The sequence below is a fragment of the Sarcophilus harrisii genome, chromosome 1 (assembly GCF_902635505.1).
Source record: "Sarcophilus harrisii chromosome 1, mSarHar1.11, whole genome shotgun sequence".
Taxonomy (NCBI): domain Eukaryota; kingdom Metazoa; phylum Chordata; class Mammalia; order Dasyuromorphia; family Dasyuridae; genus Sarcophilus; species Sarcophilus harrisii.
The window spans coordinates 703011985-703033611 of NC_045426.1; the positions used below are offsets into that span (position 1 = coordinate 703011985).

At 45.4% G+C, this 21627-nt stretch overlaps 1 protein-coding gene across 4 annotated transcripts in view; it reads right to left on the reverse strand.

The window, feature by feature from the left end:
* Positions 1–500: 500 nt before the first annotated feature.
* Positions 501–21627, reverse strand: part of TPST2 (tyrosylprotein sulfotransferase 2) — a 61241-nt gene continuing 40114 nt past the window's right edge. For 3 of the 4 annotated variants that reach the window (XM_031948818.1, XM_031948819.1, XM_031948820.1), the window contains 5 exons: positions 10921–11842; positions 6173–6371; positions 4009–4059; positions 2088–2135; positions 501–1041 (listed from right to left, as the gene is read on the reverse strand). In XM_031948818.1, coding sequence (XP_031804678.1) covers positions 2094–2135; positions 4009–4059; positions 6173–6371; positions 10921–11759 — 1131 coding nt within the window. In that variant the 5' untranslated portion in view covers positions 11760–11842 and the 3' untranslated portion in view covers positions 501–1041; positions 2088–2093. Of the gene's footprint in view, positions 1042–2087; positions 2136–4008; positions 4060–6172; positions 6372–10920; positions 11843–13800; positions 13841–21627 lie in introns of those variants that run through there. The other variant, XM_031948821.1, reaches the window with a different exon arrangement.

A 21627-nucleotide genomic window follows, 5' to 3' on the forward strand; every position in this document is an offset into this window, starting at 1 on the left:
TGCAGTAAATGGATTTTATATTTAAAAGGGAATTTGTGGGAATTTTTCAATTACTTGACATCATTCACAGTGATCCAGTTAATTCTGTATTTAGTGTTTAAAATCAAGGTTTAACTTGAATGATTACTGGTTTGGAAATAAACACATTTTATGATGATTTTAAGACTAGTATTGGGATGGATATGATTTAGAAAATTCGTAATATATATATAAACACATCAAACCAGCCGGCTTCTTTTTTTAATCAGCGGATGTTCAGATACTTTTTTTTAATCTTGTTGCTGAAAACATTTTTTTTTCATTTCAGCCCATCAAGTTATAATAAAGTTATTCCTTATACAGAAAAAATTATTTCATTCTTCATACATTTTGTTTACCCCCAGATCTATCACAGTACATGGCACATAGTAGGTGCTTTCATATTGATTACCTTCTTATAAACTAGTTGAGAAAATGCAATAGAGACACATATATAGTTATACTTCAAAAGACACTTCCACTCTTGGTATTAAAACAATATTTTATTTATGGGAAATAAAGTGATCAAATGTATCCAAACTGCCCCATAATATTAAATTCTTAAATAAGTTTCTGAAATTTCTCAACCAGGGAAGGATGATGGTGGCCCATGTTGCGGGGCTTCCTTTGATGACTAAGGCCTCCAAACCAGCCCCTTTTAGTTTTGAAATCCGAGGAGAACAGAGAGACCATTCCGGATACAATTAAAAAAAAAATTCTCAAGTTGACGAAATCAATATAAAAGGTCTACATTGAGAAACCTGAGTTTTTCCCCCCAGGTTCTCTCCTCTACAGAGTCTCCCGGTGAGGGACAGAATTGAGATTTTTTTTGTTTTGTTTTCATTTTCATTTTTCCCCAGGAAGTTTCAAAGATCGGAGGATTTTGCAAAGAAATGCAAAGACGTTCCCCGTAGAGTGGTCCTGAATTGGTGAGAATAGCAAGCAATATGCTTGGAGATCCGATTCCCAGTCAGCTGCAAACTTTCTTCTCTGGTTGTTAAATGAAAAGCCATTTGCAGAGCCCTGAAAGGAGAGGGAAGCCTATGAGTCATATAGTAAATGTCGCCAAATTAACACTCCCTATGGGTAGAGGGACCAGATGAACCACTTGCTAGTCTCCTGACAATTAGAGATTCAGGACTGGGAGGAGCTTTGAAACAAGGAATGTCAGAGCTGGGAGAAGCTTTAGAATAGGGGATGTTGGAACTGGCAGGGCCTTAAAACAGGGCATATCATAGCTGGAAGGGACTTAGAACAGGGGATGTTAGGGCTGGGAGGGCCTGAGAACAGGGCATGTCAGCTATTAATCAATCTTGATATAATTTCCATGGAGTGAGGAACCTCTTGGTGAAGAAATTCCCTTTCTCCAGACAGGTGGACACCTTTTCTACAAATCAGACTCAGAGAATTGCTTAGGGAACTAGAGGTTGGGGATGGGCCGAGGGATGAGAGTCCCACTGCCAGCACAGGATGTCTGAGGCAAGACCTGGATCAGGTGTGTATAATTTTTATGTCTCTGTGCATAAAACATATGCATATGTTTTATGTAATAAAATTATGTAATTATGTTATATAAGCTAGCATTTAAGTACTTTAAGATCTGCAAAGCACTTTACAAATACTGTCTCATTTGGCCCTCCCAGCAACCCTGGGAGCTATATTATTGATATTATCAGAGGAGGTAAAGAATGTCAAGTGAGGTACAGTGACTAGATTCCCAGAGCCAATGAGGGTCTGAAGCAGGATTTCAGTTTGGTTCTCTCTGAACTCAGGGAAATCAGAACTGCCAGGAGTTCAACCCGGTGGGATCCTCCCCAAGATAAGGATTTGATTTATACAGACTCCTGTGCCCACAGATCTCTTGTCTTGAGAACGACCACAAAAAGAATGACAATAATTAAGAACTTGCTCCTCCGTGAAGGGAGCAGGAAAGCTCAAGGACCCCAGGTGGTCAGAGAAGAACCAGTGGGCACAATGATTCAGGGGATACCCATTCCTCTTCCTTGTAAGCCCAGCAGATAAGCCGGCAAACTTTTAGGGTCCTAACAAGAGTCCCGCCTGCCCCATACCTGGAATCATTCGCTTCGTAAGTGAGAAGAGGTGGTGTTTGGATTCACCTGTGGGGAGAGAGAACAGGTAAAGAGAAAAGTCACTCGACTACAGTGTAGACCAGAGATGGTGATTCAGCCAGGCATGGCAAAACTCCCAAGGGGAACCCCAGCCACATTAAAATGGAAGTGGAAAACATATAACAAAATAAATAAAAAGGAAAGACAACAGAGATAATGGAAAATGTGGTTTTCTAAGTCAATATGCAGCTGGGATCAGTTTCCAAATGAGTTTGATACCACTGGTGTAGTCTGCTTGCCTCTCTTTTTTCTGTGAAATATATCCCATCATTGCAAATGTGCTGATGGATGGAAGGAAGGAAGGAAGGAAGGAAGAGAGGAAGAGAGAGAGAAAGAGAGAGAGAGAGAGAGAGAGAGGAAGGAAGGAAGGAAGGAAGGAAGAAGGAAAGAAGGAAGGAAGGAAGGAAGAAGGAAGGAAGGAAGGAAGGAAGAAGGAAGGAAGGAAGGAAGAAGGAAGGAAGGAAGGAAGGAAGGAAGGAAGGAAGGAAGGAAAGAAGGAAGGAAGAAAAGAAAAAGAAAGAAAGTAAAAAAAGAAAGAAAGTAAAGAAGGAAAGGAAGGAAGAAAAGAAAGAAAGAAAGGATAGGTGGATGTATGGATAGACAGATAGGAAGAAAGGAGAGAGAGAACAAATAGATGGATAGATGGATGCATGGATGGATGGATAGACAGATAAATGAATGGAGAGATGGAAGGATGGACAGACGGATGGATAGATGGACAGATATCCACATACACATATATAGTATGTATATATATATATATATATATATATATATATATATAAGATATAAACAATATACAGTATACAATTACACACATAGGTATATATATATGAAAGTATCTATATATATACATATGTAATTGTATAAGTTTATGTGTGTGGATTATATGTGTATACATCTACATGTACATGTTTACATACATATACAGACATAATCTCTCCTTACAAAATATAAATTTCTTGAGATTAAAGACCATTTATTTTCCTGTCTTAGTATCCCTAGCAACTATCTCATTTCCTGGTATATTGTAGAACTACGATAAGCAACACATGTTCATTGAGTGAATGATTGATCCTCAAGTCAATTCAGACATAGTGCCTGCAAGCATTTAATAAATTTTTGATAACTTAAGGATTAGCACAATCCCTAGCACACAGTAAGGGCTCAATGAATGTTTGCTGACTGCAGTTGCTTGCCTGTCACCTTGTCACATTTTCTAGCTCTTTAAGGTTGGCAAAGCATTAATGAGATCTTGCCGTAGATCTTGCCTGTGGATGATGAGAGGTGGATCTTCTCTTCCACAATAATGTCCAAAGAACCCCTCCCAAACTTGAGTCCATTTGGTAAAATAAACCCGGATAAGGACCAGGATCAAATTATAATGGGAAGGGTGAGGGAATGGGCAGAGGAAGACCTACTTTTCAATGGTTTCCATAGAGAACCAGGAAATTGAGAAAGACAGAAAAAAAAGAGGTGTGCTTAAAGAAGGGTGATGACGGACTCATAGAAATATTAAAAATATAAAATACATTAGACTATAGACCACAAAATATAAGAGTTATAAAAGGCTTCAAGACAGGAAATACGAGGTCTGGGAGGGGCCTTAGAACAGGGGATGTCAGAGCTAGGAGGCCCTAGAACAAGGATGTCAGAGATGGCAGGGATTCAATTCTACTATTTTTAAGATGCAATTAAAGCCTAGAATAATTACATAACTTGCCCAAGGTTCACAATAAAATACTAACAGAACCAACCCTTGACCTCAGCTTGTGTCCCCCAGGAAAATGTCCTTTCCATTATATGAGTTGGATATGCAAATAATACAGAATTATACAAATTCATTTACTCGACTTCTAACCTGTAAATGTCCTTTCAGATTTGCTGGTGTTTTAAAATCTCCTTTCATGACCTAAGAAAGAAAAAAAGAAAAATCAAGCAATAGTAAACCAGAATCTGAATGTTTGGCCATCTTCCAGATAATTCATTAGCAAGGCCGTCACAGCAATAAACAATATTAATAGATGGTCGTTCTATAACATCTTAATCATATTATCTCATCTGATCCCTCTTAAGGTGCTGGTAAACTATGTTATACTCATTATACAGATGGGGAAACTGAGGAACAGAAAAGTAACTTGGTCTGGAGTTATACAGATGATAAGAGCTAGAGCAGAGACTCAAACCCAGTTTTTGTTTCCGGTATTTCCCACATATTAAAATTTTTGTCTTGAGAGTTAGCTGTGTGCAGACAGTTCAGCAATAATAGAAAGGTGTAAACTGATCTCTAGAAATAAAATGACTTGCCTAAGATCACAAGGTTAGTGTGGCAGAACCAAGATTCATGGTCTTTTTCTTATGGTTATTATTGATCAGAAGTGAAATAATATGTTAATGTTTTCAAATCTTTAGAACAAAGAATGTCAGTGTGAGAAGGATCTTAGAACATGGAATGTTAGTTGGAGAAGGGTTTTAGAACATGGAATGTCAGTGGGGGAAGAGTCTTAGAACATAGAATGTCAATGGAGGAAAGGTCTTAAAACATGCAATGTCAATGGAGGAAGGGTCTTAGAACATGGAATGTCAATGGAGGAAAAGTCTTAGTACATGGAATGCCAATGGGAAAAGGGTCTTAGAACATGGAATGTCAGGGTAGGAAAAGTTAAAACATGGAATATCAGTGGGGAAGAATCTTAGAACATGGAATTCAGTAGGGAAGAGTCTTAGAACATGGAATGTAAGTGGGGGGAAAGTCTTAGAACATGGAATTCAGTAGGGAACAGTCAGAACATGGAATTCAGTAGGGAAGAGTCTTAGAACATGGAATATAAGTGGGGGGAAAGTCTTAGAACATGGGATGTCAGTGGGAAAAGGGTCTTAAGAACATGGGATGTCAGTGAGGGGAGAAGTCTCAGAACATATTAAGAATGAACTGCTCAATGTGGATTCAGAGGTCCTGAATGGGAATCCCTCTTCTGTCACTTCTGGGTTATGTGACTTGGTAATTAGCTCTGTTTGGGCCTCAGTTTCCCCATCTAGAACATGAGGGAGTGACAGTTGGATCTCCTTCCATGGCCCTTATGGTTTGCCAAGAGCCTTACATACATTATTTCTCTCCAGGCTCACCTCAACCCTTCCGGGACTAGGTCTTAGTTCAGGGGTCCTCAAACTACAGCCCATGGGCCAGATGTGGCAGCTGAGGACGATTATCCCCCTCACCCAGGGCTATAAAGTTTCTTTATTTAAAGGCCCACAAAACAAAGTTTTTGTTTTAACTATAGTCCGGCCTCCAACAGTCTGAGGCACAGTGAATTGGCCCCCTATTTAAAAAGTTTGAGGACCCCTGTAGACTTAGACTGTGACTAAACCCATTAAAGTAGAAGAAAATGACACAAGGAGATTCACCCAAGGTCTCATTGCCAGGAAGTGGAGGAGCCAAGACTCGAACTTGGGTCTTCTGCCTCCAAATCCAGAACCCATTTCAACACCCCAAGTGCTTCATCAGATCTGAAAGGTGGGCACAACTCAGAGCATCCAGGCAAGGTGCCATTATTTCTATTGTCCTGTAGATGGCAATCAACACTTCACTTGCCCGCCAACCTGCAAGGGCAGGCTGGTAGTGCCATAGTGCACAGAGCAGTGGAGTCAGGAAGACTCACTGTCCTGAGTTCAAATTCTACCTCAGATACTTACCGGCTATGAGGAAATCATTGAACTGTGTTTGCCTCAGTTTCCTCATCTGTAAAATGAACTGGAGAAGGCAATGGCAAACTACTCCATTACTTCTGCCAAGGAAATCCCAAATGGAGTGGAAGAGTTGGATATGACAGAAAAACAACAGAACAACAATGATGCTAATTCTTGGATGGAAGTAAAGATACTAAGAATGGGCTTCTAAAAATGCCCCGAAAATGCATTTCTTATGTCTCGAGGCCATTATGAAGTTTTCTACCTGTTGATGGCCTACCCAAGACCTATTAATTCCTCCACACTAAGTGCCCAAATGGAACGTCCAACCCACTTACCCGGTTTGTGTTATTGATGACAAGGGGGTCAGGATTGCCATAGTTGGGCGGATTTGCATAGGGATCATAGCCGAGCCTGGCCAACATGGGGGCAATCCGGGCCATGTCCTTCAGCACGTCTCCTGGAATGTGGCCGGTCCATTTGGACAGAGCTTCCAGGTTCACAGGTTTGATGACCTGGTCGGTTGACCTCTCTATCCTGGGGAGAGACAATGAAATTTCAGTCACAAAGATAAAGGGGAACATTTAACACGAGTCCAAATGAATGGCGTTCGAATAATAGCACTCTACGGCATAAATAAAGTGGTCATCACTGGCCCTAAAATACTGTGAAGTTTGGACGATCCTTACTTGGAGAAAGATGGGTCAAGAGTTAACTTGGAGGTTGAGACCTGCCTCTTGGTTGTGTGACCCTGGGCCAGTCACTCGTCTCTGCTCATGTCATTCATCAAAGTCTCAGGCAACTCTCCATAAGACATAGACAAGGTGCTGTTCTGGATTGGTGGAAGGAGGTCTCTACATGGATACAAATTACAGGTCTAGACTCCCTTTACTCAAATAAAAAGAATCAAACACATACATATGCCTCTATAAAGTACCTGCTATGTGCCAGTTTCCCTAGGATGTAAAGTAACAGATTGGAAAAGTTGATAAACACAGAATCTCTAGTCCAATCTATACTGGAACAAGAATTCTCGCCAGATCCCCAGAAAGTGTAGAGCCTTGCTTAGTCTTCTGGTGAGGGGAAGCCCACTCCCTTCCCTCAGTGGTCCCATGTTTTTTGGATCAATAGTAACTGGTAAGCAGTCATTCTTTTACAACAAGCCGATATTTGGTGCTTTGGAACATCTGCTTATTGATGGCTCCCAGCTTTAATTTCTGGGACCAGAGAGAATAAGTCTGGTCCCTGTTCTATACAATGGCCTTCAAATAGTTCAAATGGACTTCCAATACCCATCCCCAAGATCCCTAGTTTCTCATACAGCATGATCTCAAGCACTTTCATCACCTTATTAGATCTGGGCCAATTTCTAACCTTTGGGCAAGATACCCAGAATCCTCGGGTCTTGATTTTCTTATTTACAATATGGTGGGTGAGAGGCAGCCATCTATAGTGGACAAAGACCTAACTGCCGAGTTAGGAAGACATGAGTTCAAACATGGCATCCAACAAAGACTTGCTTTGGATTGTCATTAACTTTTCAGTGCCCTGGGTCTTCTCTAAGACCATGAGCTTGTAGAGGAAGATTCCTTACAAGGAGTTTTTTATGTCAATAAAATCATCGATCTGTCTCAAAACCAAAAAAAATGAGGAGGTCGCACTAGATGGTTTCTGGGGTCCTCCAGATGTATGATCTCGTGGCTGTTCTAAAATCCATAGCACCTCAGTGTGGTCCACACTACTCCTAAAGGGTCTCAGTGACATGGAACAGCATTGAGGCAGCCGGTGGATAGAGCAATTGAAGGGCCTGCCCTCAGGAAAATCTGAATTCAAATCCTAGTTCAAATCACATGACTACTTATGTGATGTTGGGAAGGTCATTTAATTGCTTATTTTTTAATCCATTGGAGAAGGAAATGGCCAACCAAGCACTTCAATAGCTCTGCCAAGCCCTGTGGACTTGACTGGCATGTTATGGTCCATGAAGAGTCAGATATGACCAAACAAGTACATGTAACACTATCCCACAAAATCCCCACTTGTGCTGATATACTTAAGGAGCAAGAACAACGACCAGAAAAATCTCATCCGGCAGCCATCTTGGTACGTCTCGCATCAGCATCTTGCTCATGGGGGATCTTTTAGTGATATCTCGGTACATTTAAGAGGCTAGAGTTATGGAAGCTGGGTTGGCCTGTGGGATAGTGTTACATGTACTTGTTTGGTCATATCTGACTCTATTATGGAAATATACTCGGAATAAAAGAGCGTCTTCGGTCAAAACTCTCCCCGGAGACTTGCCGACCTGTCTTTCTTTGGACACGGAATCAGGGAATCCTGAATTCAAATCCCACCACTGACACTTAATAGCTGTGATAAATCACTATCTTCCTCAGCCTGTTTCCTCCCTAATAAAATAGGGGAAATGACAACACTCCCAGGGTGATAGTGAGGGGCAAAGAGAATCATAAAGTGAAATGCTCTGCTCAGATTAAAGTGCTAGGTAAATGTCCATTTTAGCATGTCCTTAGGAGGCTTCCAGAAGCGGGACTGAGGCAGTGCAGTACAATGGATTGACTCCCGTGGCTTCCAGTGCAAAGGGCTTCGGTTCACATGCTGCCTTGGGGATTTACTTGATGGACGAAACTGGGAGAGACTTAATTTCCAGGTGCCTCATGCAGCTCCTTAGGACTCAGCTAAAGTTGTTTGGCCAAAAAGCATTGGTCCCTATGTGGCAGGGACTGCAGTAAGTGGAAAGAAATACATAGTTGCATCTAGGAAATCACAGCTGGGCTGCAATTTGCGTCAGCGAAGGCCATCTGAAACCCAGCAAGAGAGACCTGAAATGGTTTAGAGGAAAGAACCGGGCAGGAAGGAGACCCAACCTGGGACTGGCTTGGCCACGTCCTGAGCTGTTTCTGTCCCCACAGGCCTCAGTTTCCCTACATGTAAAATGGAAATAAGGATCCTGGCTCTCTCTATCAGCAGGCTTGGGGGAAGGGGCTCTTGGAGCCTGAGAAAACAGGAGGGGTTATTTTTATGTCAGTGCTTGGGTGGAGACAGAAGCAGAGATCTCGAAGGCCAAGGGTCAGGCGCCCTTCTCGCCTTTTATTGGAGGAACTCTTAGGGTGGCACGTGTGTGTGTATGTATGTGTATGTGTCCCATCTCTTTTTTGTGTGTCAGCCTTATCCAGAGGCTTTAAGAGATTCCCATAGTAGTTTCTCTTTAGCAATACTGAATTTCAGATCTGGAACAGATCTGGAATAGTCCAAGAGAATGCATCTTGTTAGGTCTCACAGGGCTCTCAAATATAGGCTGAGAGAGCTGGGAGGGGCCTTGGAACAAGGGATGTCAGAGCTGGGAGGAACCTTAGAATAGGGTCTTAGAACAGGGAATGTCAGAGCCTAAAGGGGACTTAGAACATGGAATGTCAAGATGGGAAGGGGCCTGAGAACAGGGGATGTCAGGGCTGAGAGGGGGTTTAGAACAAGAGATGTCAGGGCTGGAAGGAGCTCAGAAACACACTTAGTTATTTTATAGATGTAACAGGTTCAAAGAGGAGAGAAAACTACCCAGAAGTGCCAGGGTGGTCGAAAAACAATGTTACTTTTAGAACTCTCCTGACCCGCCAGGCTGGTGCTCTTTCCCTCCACCTTGCTACCTCCCCTCAGATCTCCAAGTCTGACCAAACCTCTCCCCTGTACAAAAAGACTCAATTGCTCCCTACCACCTCTAGGGAAATGCTATTGGGTCTTAAAGCCCTCCCCAGTTTAGCTCCAGCCTTTTTCTTCAGCCATGTCTCACCCTGCACTGTTAGAATCCTAGTGTTAACTCAATGGAATTGATGGAAACAATGCTTAGTGGTTCACACATTAGAGAGAATCCCTACAAGGTGTTAAGTCACTAGAATTGATAAAAACAATGCTTACACCTTTAAGAGTTCACACGTTAGTTCACAAGTCGGGAGATATCCAAGTTTACACCTCCCATAATCCCACTCTCCCAAAGGAGGAGTCAACCTTTGGGTTCACATCTTTAAGAGATCATATATAAGAAGCCCTCAGTCTCAGCAAGGGTCAGTTGGAGATTGAGAAGCTAGGAGTTGGAGTTGAGCTGGAGGCAGAAACTGGAAGAGCTAAAAGACAAGCTGCAAGAGCTCTTCGAACCAAGGAGGGAGAGAGGCCTCTAAGAAAGCTAATCGGGCTATTTGGGAAGAGACAATAAAAGATTGGATTTTAACTCCTGGCTGTATTTGAGGTGATTATCACTTGGAACTGAAACTAAGGCTGCCTGCAGAAGCCTCCCAAGAAACCTGGTCCCAGAGAGCCATCATATTTTTAGGAAAGAAGAGAGCATCACATTTTGGCGCCCAATGTGGGGCTGACAGGACTCTGATCTCAGTGGAAAAGCCTCTGATCCTGATTCAGTGGAAAAGTCTCCTCAACCCAGAAATTAGGGTGAGTACAACAAAGAAATTTTGTTAAAAGAGTTAAAGTAGAATTTCGGCAAAGATGGGCCAGATGTTTAGAAAAGAGCTTTCTGTTTCTGTTTAAGGAAAATGTTTAGAGAGCATTGTCAAGGTTATGGAAAGCCAAGGTTTGATTATAATTTTGGAGCAGATCACTGAACTTTTAGGAATTGTAAAGCACATATGTCCTTGGTTCTCTATGGAAAAAGAATCCTGGCTCTGACCCTCTGATTTTACAGATGAGAAAACTCAGATTTCTCTGAGGGAGGGGGAGGGACAAGGCAATGGGGTTAAGTGATGTGTTCAAGGTCCCTGCCCAGGTGTCTGAGGTGACATTTGAACTCAGGTCCTCCAGACTCCAGGGCCAGTGCTTTATCTGCTATAGCACCACTTAGCTGTCCTTGAGGCCAAGTGACTGGGAGAAGGGAGACCCGAATCCAGGGATTGGGAAAGAGGAGACCCTGTGTTTTATCCTAGAGGCAATAGGGAGTCTGGGGTTTCTTGAGCTGGGGAGTGACCTGGTCACTGACGCATCCCGGGACAAGGCCCCACCCTGCTCTCCAGCCGCCGCCCCCCTGCTCCCCAGCCCCCCCCCCCCCCGCCCATCTCCCACTCACTTGGACAGGGAGACGCCCCCCGGCTTGCCGATGAGGTCCTCGTGGTGCAGCACGGCCTCGCTCCAGGCGATCCCTAGGAAGTTCATGATGGCCTGCATGGAGCGTCGGGGGTGCAGCACCAGCTGCTCGTAGTAGACGGGCAGGCACTTGGCACGGCCCACCTCCAGGCACTGAGAGTACATGACCTCGATGGCTTTGTTCCACTTGGTCAGGCAGTCCCGGTAGCTGTTGAGGTCGAAGCCGGCGATGGTCACCTTGCGGGTGATCATGGAGTGCACGGACGCCCGCCCGTCCCGCACCATGAGCAAGAACTTGGAGTTGGGGAAGAGGCGGGACAGGTAGACGGAGGACTTGAGGGTGAAGGGGTCCTTGTTGCAGAGCACGCGGGCCGGCTCGCCATGCTTGGCAATGACCTCCAGGATGAAGGCCTGCATGGCCGCGTCCAGCACCTCGTCCGTGACCCCGGCCTCGTCCAGCCGCATCTTCTCCCGCCCGGAGCGCGACCAGGCCTGGCGCATGGCCAGCACACGGGGGATGATCCGCGTCTCCTCCCCGCAGCGCACCTCCGGGTGGGCGTCCAGCATGGCCCGCATCAGGGTGGTCCCGCTGCGGGGCACGCCCCCCACAAAGATCAGGGGCATCTCCTTGCTGTAGCGGTACTCCACACGGTCGGCGCCCAGCATCACCAGTTCCTCCTGCTCAGGCCGCATCACGCCGCGGTTGCGGCCCGAGGTCAGCAGCTGCTGGCACGCTAGCATCTGCTGCCCCAGGTGGGTGACCAGCCCAAAGGCCAGTGTGAGGCCGGCCGCCAGCAGCAGCCGCCGAGCGCTCAGTCGCATGCTGCGCCCGGGACAGGGGGAGGGGGCACGGTCGAGGTGCCCACTTCAGCTCTCCGCCGCCAGGCCGCCCGGCCGGCACGTACCTGCGGAGAGAGGGCAGACATCAGGGAGCGTTCTCGGCAAGCCAGCTAAGCAGAGCGCCCGGGCCCCTACTGGCAGCCAGGGACTCGGGTGGGGAGCGGGGGCTCAGCTGCTCACCCGCTCACCTTGCCAGGGAAGAAACTGAGGTCCAGAGGGGCAGAGGGACTAGGACTAGAGAGGGCTTTAGAGGGTGGATCAGCATAAAAGGACTGCCACATGCCCAGGACTCTGATCAGTACTTAAAGATACTGCCTCATTTAATCCTTGCAGCAACTTTATGAGGTGGAGGCTATAATTACCCTCATTTCACAGCTGGGGAAACTGAGGCAGACATAAATTTATGAGAGGGAGGCTATAATTACTCCCTTTTCACAGCTGGGGAAACTGAGGCCGACCTAAATTTATGAGGTGAAGGCTATAATTTCCCCCTTTTCACAGCTGAGAAACTGAGGCAGACATAAATTAAGTGACTTGCACAGGGTAATGTACCTAGTGAGTGTTTGAACTAACTCCAAGGCTTTATCATTGCACTATCTCGCTGCCTCACCTTAGTCTCGCTCCTCCATTTCACAAGGAAGCGGGAGCCTGGAGAATATATGGAGTGACTTGTCCAAAGTGAGCCAAGCAAAGGTGGGATTTGAACTCATGCCCTTTGACTTCCAAGACCTTACCCCCTTACCCTTACTTACTCCCTTACCCCCACTGCCCTCACCTCACTAAGGGAACATTCTTTCCTTCTTCCCAAGTTGTGCCCAGTGACTTCTTCCCACTGGGATTTCTCTTCTCTGCCCTTTATAGAAAAGTACCAGGCCCTCAATAAGTGCTTAGGTAAGTCTGGGATTCTATGTTGTGTCCATTCCTTAGAATTATAAGTTTCCAAGTCTAAAGGGAAGGGACCTCAAGGCAAAGAGTTCAACATTCTCCTTTTATAGATGGGGAAACTGAGTCTCAGTGACATTAAGTGATTTGCCTAATCATAATAATAATTAAAAATAAAAAACAGCTTTTATATAGCACTGACTGTAAGTTCTTAACAAAAATCATCTCATTTGGTCTTTACATCGACCCCAGGAAGTAGGTGTTAGTCTTACCTCCATTTTACAGTCAGGGAAACTGAGGCACACCAAGATTAAGTGATTTGCTCAAGGGCACACAACTGGTAAGTTCAACGTTGAGCAGGACTGGAACTCGGGTCCACCAAACTAAACCGCCTAGCCTCTCTTCACACATGACACAGCATGTTCTCTCCCTCCGTGTTAGGACCAAAGTTCCTAGAGGCCAGCTGGTTTTCATCATTCTGCTATCCTGTCTCTCGCCTCATGCAGCGGCCTCCTGGAGGCTCTGCGGGGTCACAGGTGATGACCAAAGTCACCCCCGCCTCTTCCTCTCCTTTGTGGAGCTGCAGAACAGGGCAGCAAATAGCAGCTTCCTTTGCTCTAATTACTTTGGGTTTTGTTTTGTTTTTACCCTCATTTTTTTCTCCATTTATTTTTTCTAAGGGATGGAGAGGCAGTGTGGTGCAGTAGGTGGCAAGCCGGACTTAAGGTACACCTCCATCACAAGCTGATTATGAAATGCCCATAATGCACCTGGGCACCCAAAGAAAAAAAATCAGCTGGCCACTCCCATAAGGAAGTCACATTCATAAATACCGATATAGGAAATGCTAATTAGAAACAGGATAAATACAAAATAAATCTCACTAGCATGAGATAAATAAAGTCGGAGAGGGATTTGCATACAAAATAAATCAGAAGGGGCAGTTCTCACTAACATGAAGGGGATTTGTGTACAAAATAAATCGAAGTGGGTATCTCACTGGTATGTAAAGGTATATGTAATAATGGCCCACATTTCTAGAGGGCTTTAAGATTTGCAAAGTGAGTTAGAGACATTTAGGAACAATTATCTTCATTTTACAGAGGAGGAAACCGAGGCAGAGAGAAGTTAAGTGACTTACCCAGGGTCATACAGCTAGTAAGTGGTTCAGGCAGGATTTGAACTCAGGCCTTCCTGACTCCAGGTTCAGTGCTCCAGCCACTGAGCCACCTACCTGCCTGTGTGAGAGGCAGGAATTGAGTTCAGCCCAGAAGACAGAGAGGGATTTTCAGAAAAATGAAATACTTCCTATGGTCTAAATAAATTGGGTCGGGGGATCCCCAATTCAGAACTTTCTATGTGTCTTGGAGAAATACACCCCACCATATTCCAAAAGTCCATGGGGGAACGTTGTATAGAATAACATGTAATGTCATTAAAAGCGGCCCTCCGTGCCAGCGGGCGTTTTCCCATTCAGTGCATGCGAATGCCTACTCTGACTTGAGCAGGGAAGGCCTGGAAATGTCTGTGATAATGTAACGAGACGCAAAAGGTGAGGGAGGGAGGGAGGGAGGGAGGGCGGGAGGAAGGGAGGAAGGAAGGGAGGAAAGGGAGGGAGGGAAGGGAGGGAGAAAACGGAGGGAGGGAAGGGAGGGAGGGAGAGAAGGTCTGATGAGGCGGAATAGAGAATAGAATGCTGTTCTTGGAAGATGGGAATACCTGGATTTGAATTCTACCCCAATTTAGTAGCTATGGGACCAGAAGCAAGTCATTCAAATTCTCCAAGACTCAAGTTTCTTCATGGGTAAAATTAGGTGCTGGAAGTCTCTGATCTCTATTTCCTGATGCCATAACTCGAAGACATCTTTGTTTTACAAATGAGGAAACTAAAGCCTGAAAAGGGCAATGGACTCAACCAAAGTCTCTATAGCAATAAGGAGCAAAATTCCTGTCAGCTCTATGGCAATAAGGAGCTCTAATCCTTCATTCCCCTGTTCAGAACACACCCAAAACAAAGATGGGAGCCCCTAAAGACCACCTTGTTTGTGGACCAAAGCTCATGCCTCTTTGGGCTTAAGACAATTCTGCCAGAACTGATTGGTTCTTGCTTTACCCAAACTTCCTAAAACCCAACAATGCACTTCCTGGGTCACAACAAACTAGAAACAGAAAATGAAAACTCTGGGAGAGGAAGGGTCTGGAAGGGAAGCAAGAAGTGACAGCAGATGGTCTCACAGCAAGAGAGATGATAGAAAAACTAAAAAAAGTAGACACAAGACCTACGCTTCTTGCAACTGGGATCCTCAGAGATCAGTCATCTGTGAGATCATGTTGTTGGCCAGTCAATTCACTCATGTCCAATTTTAGATGACCCTACTTGGGGTTTTCTTGGCAAAGACACCAGAGTTGTTTGCCATTTCCTTCTCCAGCTCACTTTACAGTTAAAGAAACCGAGGCAAACAGGGTAAGAGACTTGCCCAGGGTCATTCTGAATCAACTAGAACACTTCTAAAAACAGAGCTTCACGGTAACCCAAAGTCATAAGGAAAATGGCCAATGATGTCACATCCCTGCTTGAGAAGGCAAGGACGGTTGTGATATATTTGAAGGAAGTTTCTCCTTGAAAATCCACTTCCCAAAGAGTCCGTTCCCTGGTGCACCACATTGAGCTCCGCTGATCTGTCCAGGATAAATGGGCCCCACCATTGCCACCCTGTCCTGCTTCCCAGTAGAGTCCAAATCTTGACTGATTCCTAATCCCTAATCTTTCTACCAGACTGTCATGTCCCTGGGTTGAAAAGATGGAGCAGTATACAAGGTGGGAGCTGTCCAACAATAGAATGCTCTCCCTCTCTACTCATCTGTACCTCACAGTATCTCCAGCCTCCTTCAAAAAAGTGTTGTCTCCTGCAGCAGACCTTTGCCATTTCCCCCTCAGTGACAGCTCTCCCTCATGTAACTCTCTTCCCCATCAGAAAAAAGTCCAAATCCTGTTGGTACAGAATAATGTGAAGTCGGAGTCTCTTGTTAACTCATCCATCCTGCGTCCAATCTGGTTAACTAACAGCTTTAAAGATGTTAACAACAATCTTTCAGACAATGATGGGAACTTAGTTTTCCCAGAATGCCTTGTTACCATAAGTTAAGGCGCTCCTAATGTAAACTCTGTCAATAGACTATTTCCCAGACTGTCTTGATTGGCTCTCTTCAAACAGGTTTGGGACCTGCTCTGCCAGGGACATTCTAGCTAGCTCTTTGACCCTCCCTCTTGGGTTCATGCCCTTACTTCTCTGACCCCCTGAGAACCCCCCAAGCCTCTATTTCCCCTATCTGCTTATGATGGAGATCTTTGTGAAGTTCCCTTCAGGACTAAGCCCGCTCTTCCTCCTCCTAGTGCCTTTTCCTTGCTGGTCCACCAAACTCCTCTCTGGATCCGTCAACGGCTTACTCCCACCTCACATGGACTATTTCCTTTCTCCTGATTAATTCTGATTCCCCTTTTTCTTGCTCATTCTCCTGACTCAGTTTCCTGTTTCTCACTCCTAGTGTCTATTTCATCCTTTGTTTCCCCTGTAAACTCTTCTCCTAAATAAACCTTTTTTTGGCAGAGAGAGTGGCTATTGTGCGTCGGTCACAAGTTTATTTCGAAGTATCGCTACCTCGAGCCAACTCCTGAAATGATTTTGTAGTTACTATGTCCGTCTGTATGGGTGGATAAATCCAAAATAGATGCACGTAAACAATACACTGTACCCGTTGTTGCCCTCCAAAGAAATACAGGTTTCTTAATGAAAGGGCCCATTTCCTTTTAGTCGCTGTAATCTCAGAACCTAGGACAGTGCTTGGTACATTTCAGTGTCCAATGAGGACTCTTTAAGGTGTATGGAAGGGGTTACCTCATGAAACTCAGCGACCCCCTCATCCCCAGAAATGGGAATTTGGGAGTTTGGGGAAATGTCAGGGCTGGTCGGGCACTGCTTCCCTATAGACTTCATAGGACCATGAGATTTACAGCTCAAAGGGACTCAAGAGACCAGCTAGAACAGTCCTTTCATATTACAAAAAGGGAAACTGAGTCTTCATTTAGTAGATCTAGGGCAGCCTAGAATCACTGGCCCTAGTTACTCTATTGAAGATAACTTTGAAATTTAGGGAAGAAGAGGTGGACTGTTAGTCTGAGGGGAATGAGAGATCAAATAATCAGCCGACAACCATTAAGTGCCTACTGTATGTCAGGCACTCTCCTGGCTACTGGGATACAAGGGCAAAGGAAGAAACCGTCCCTAATTCTGATAGCTAGCTTTTCTCTCATTTATATTCACTCTAACCCTGGGAGTTGAGCTGTCATTACTCTCCCCTTTACAAAGGAGAAAACTGAGACTTACTTGCCCACGAGTCACACGGCGAGTAAAACTGAGGTGGGAGCTCGCCTGGCCCCCCGAACTTGTCATGTACGGGATTCCCGTACCGCACTCGACATGGGATAAGGTAACTTTTCGGGCCCTTTTCCCTTCTGAGATCTGAGTTCCAAAGGTGGTTCTAGGCTAATTCATGAGCATCTCTCCTTCTGGGCAAGGGCAGAGCAATTCACCATCCAGTGGGTCGAATCACCACTCCCAGGACTCCCAACGTTCCGTTCTCTGGTTATTGAGCCCCTGTCCTGCTTCCAAGCAGGAACTGCCTCACGTCTGCATTTGTAAGCCTGGCGCATCATCTACCCTTCAACATTTGCTGACTGACGTGGCCCTTCTCCCCGCAGGATCCCCAAACACCGGCCTTCTCCTGGGCTTCGCACCCGGCACGCCATCTTGTCTCTTTGCTTTGGCGATATAGTTCTCCCCGCCTGAGTGCTCTGACCCCTCGCCTCTACTGCCTTTGGATTCCTTCAAGACTCAGTTTCCCGGTCTCCCTCCACAATGCCCCCCTTCTTTCCTCCCCACTGTTTATTTCTTCTAAATATCCATGTCGCTTCTACCTCAGACCACGAGCCATTTAAAGGCAGAGACTGTATTTCTGTCTCTCTCTGAGCGCCTGGCACGCGGTAAGTACCCGGCCTTGCCATCCATTCACTCATCCCAATTTCAGGCTAGGGATTAAGCCCAGAGAGTCCAGCAGAGGGCAGAGTACGGCACAGAGCCATCCCAACACAAGGATCAGCAAATCATTTTCTTACTATCCATTATATTCCTAAGACTAGCTACATTCAAGCTCTATGTGTCTTGAGACAACTTTGGGAGCTGCCGCCGAGAGTGGATCCAGGACTCTTCCCCCAGCCCAGTGACCACAAACTTCCCATCGAGCTCTCGGCTGCCTGTGACCACCAATGGTTTCCTATGCTTAGGGGCTTTCCGGGAGTCCCAGTTTCCCCTTCCAGTTCCCACAGACTTCAGTCACATCCGACCTCAGTGGATCCAGGGCCTACCCCTTCCTCGTTCCCGATGCTTCGAGAGGGCTGGCCGTGGGATGTGGGAAAATGCTCCTTTCAGTGTTTTCCATTCAGAAAATGCTGTTGCTCACAGAACTCTGAGATCATTTTCCAGCAGGCAGCAGGAACCTTGCTCCCTTCCGCCACAGAGATCTCGGTTGAGTCCATTACCCTTTCCAAGCTTCAGTTTCCTCATTTGTAAACTGATGAGAACCAAAAGTGACCCTCATTTTACAGAGGTTCAAGGATTAAGATAGTAGCAAGAAGCACTTTCGATAAAAGAGGAATGTGAAACTCGGCAAGTGAAGTGACTTGTCTAAGTACACACAGCAAGTGAGTGGGGGGATAGGGGTAGCAGAAATCATGTCTCTAGACTTCTCTAGCTCCCTTTCTTTTTATACTAGGCTGAAGGGCCAGGGTAACCAGCACTTTGGATCTTTTCCCATCAGCCCATTAGAACGTAGATTTGTGAGTAGCTTGGGTAGCACCACGGAAAGGGTAGATTCTAAGTGAGACAGATCCCAGTTTAAATCCTACCTCAGTTTTACTCGCTGTGTGACTCGTGGGCAAGTCTCAGTTTTCTCCTTTGTAAAGGAGAGAGTGATGACAGCTCAACTCCCAGGGTTAGAGTGAATATAAATATCAGAAATAGGGACAGTTTCATCCTTTGCCCTTGTATCCCAGTAGCCAGGCGAGCGCCTGACCTATAGTAGGCACTTAATGGTTGTTGACTGATTATTTGATCTCTCGTTCCCCTCAGACTAACAGTCCACCTCTTCCTCCCTAAATTTCAAAGTTATCTTTAATAGAGTCACTGGGGCCAGTGATTCTAGGCCTGCCCTAGATCTACTAAATGAAGACTCAGTTTCCCTTTCTGTAACATAAAAGGACTGTTCTAGCTGGGTAAACCTCCTGGTCCTATGAAGTCTATAGGGAAGCAGGGCCCGATCAGCCCTGACATTTCCCCAAACTCCCAAACTCTGCTCAGAAGTTTGCACTTTAATTTTACATAGATATCGAGTGAGCTTGGCCCAGCCATTTCCTGGCCTGCAGTAAATAGGAAGGGAAGTGGGCTGATAGAGCTGACACTTTTTAATGTGGTGTTCATGAGATCTGACGTGTTTTTTTTTCTTTTTCAAAAAATAAGCTAAAATGGTTTGAAGTTTGTATTCATCACAAAGCAGAGCAGGAGCCCCAGAGCCTCCCTGAAAGGCTGCCCTTGGCCCTGGGCTCTTACTCGGGCCAAGTGACCCGCAGAACGGAACCTTCCCACAGGTTTGCTTCTGGTCTGATCGATGGGAGGCACATGGGAACTGCCTGTTCCCAGCAGCGGCTATTTGGCAAGGTCAAAGGTGAAAGGGACCAAAGTCACGGACATAAGCAGCTGAGCACAAACTGCCTCCCAAGCCTGGGCCAGCTGTTTCCTAAGTGCAGGCCTGGGCTCCCACGGCTAAGGAGGTGAGGGGCGGGAGATGACCTAGTGCAAGCCAGTCTGGGAGGGGAAAAGGGGCTTAAATAGCCACACTGTCAGTGAGTGAGAGTGAGCAAATCCTGCCGGGGAGAGAACCTAAGGAAAGTGTGTGAGACAAAAGGAGGAAGGGGTCAAAAAGCAGAAGCAGGCCTGCTGCAGGCCTACCTGGAGCCATGAGGAAATGCTAGGTGGAGGGGCTCAGGCACAGGAGAGGGCCTCTCTGGGCTGCAGAGAGCAGCTGGGCTGGGCCCTCTCCAGAGGATCTTCTTTCCATATTCTCTTTCCCTTCCAGGAACTATGTCCTAAGCAAACGACTACATGACACGGGAGGAAGGAGGCTACATGGGAAAGAATACTGGTTTTCAGGGAAGAAATCTCACTTCTATTACTTACTACTTGTATGATCTTGACAAAAGTCACTTAATTGCTCTAGGCCCATTTCTTCATTTGTAAAATGGTGGGATACATGATGAAAAAAGCTTTCTATCTGGGTTCAGCTGGGTGGTGCAGTGGGTAGAGTACAAGCCCTGAAGTCAGGAAGACCGAGTTCAAATTGGGATTCAAACACTTAACACTTCTAGCTGTGTGACCCTGGGCAAGTCACTTAACCCCAATGGCCCACAAGGGAGGAAGGGAGGAAGAAAAGAAGAGCTGTCCACCTCCTCCTGAGAGAGAACTAATGAGCTCTGAATAGAGACTGAATTCATTTTCCATTTTCTCTATTTTTCTTGCTTTTTTTCTTACTGTTGTGACGTGGCTAATATGGAAATACGTTTTGCATAACTTAGAATGTATAAATGATATCCTATAACTTGTTTTTTTTTTTAATGAGTGAAGGAGAAACTAGACGGAAGGATAGAAATTAGGATTCAAAATTTTAAAACATAAATGCTAAAATGAATAAAGAGTTCAAAAACTGATGAAATTAAATTTCTAGAGCTTTGTCTTCAAATTCTATGATCTTATGCTCTTGGAGCCTCAGTCTCCACCTCTATAAAATGGGCTTAGTAATATTTGCCTTACGTCCTTTTATGGGGATGCCTTGGGGGAAGCACTTTGTAAGTCTTAAAACATGACAAGGACGTGAGTTGTTATCATTACTCTCCCGTCACCCTAAAGACCAGAAGGGGGTGACTGACAGATGTGCTCTGCCTGGACCCATGGGGTGCAATCACAAGCAAAGGAGAGTCTAAAAAACCTTTGCAGTTAGAATAGTCCAAATCCCCAATCCCAGCAACCATGGTTACATCTAGTCCCCTAAAAAAGACAAGGCCTTAATTCCCAGAATACTCTGGGCATCAGAGCTAACAAGCTGCCCATCACTGATGACACATTTTTGGTATACCAGTATTGTGGCCAGTAAGCCTTTGTTCTGGTGCAGGCCTTCATCATTCTAACAGCCTTCTGGTGAGTCTCTTCCCTGGAGTCTCTTCCCTGAAGTCTCTCCCCATGCCAATTCAGCCCCTACTCAGCTGCTAAAATGATTTTCTTAAAGTGTAGGTCCAGCTATATCATACCCCCTACTCAATAAACTTCAATGGCTCCCTATTGCCTCCAGGATCAGATAAAGGCCTTTCTAAACTGTTCTCTGGTTTTCTTTCTAGCTTTCTCCCACCTTATTACTCTCTTCCACAACCAAGTGCTCTTTGATCCAGTAACATCGGCCCCCTTGCTGTTTTAACAGCAATCATCCCCATATCAGAGCACCGAGCAGGCTCCCCCTCCTAACTTCCTTAAAGCTCTTTTAAGCCTCAGCACAAATTCTGCCTTTTTCCAGGAGCCTGAAGACAGAAACTGTGTTTTTTGGTTATTCTTTTTCTTCCTATTACAGTCAGTGCTTGGCACACAGTAAGTGCTTAATAAATGCTTGTTGATTAACTGACTGGGAATTGCAGAATTTAAGTTTAATGTTGGGGAAGACTCCCTTCGAATTAGAGCTGTCCACATAGGGGCTTCATTCCCAGGGCTCGCCAAAGGTCATGAGGCAGACAATGTGTGAGCACTAAATGGGAACAGCGAGCAGGGGGTTTGGGGTGAGGTCGGGGCTAGCCCAGCTGTTTTCTAAGGTCCCT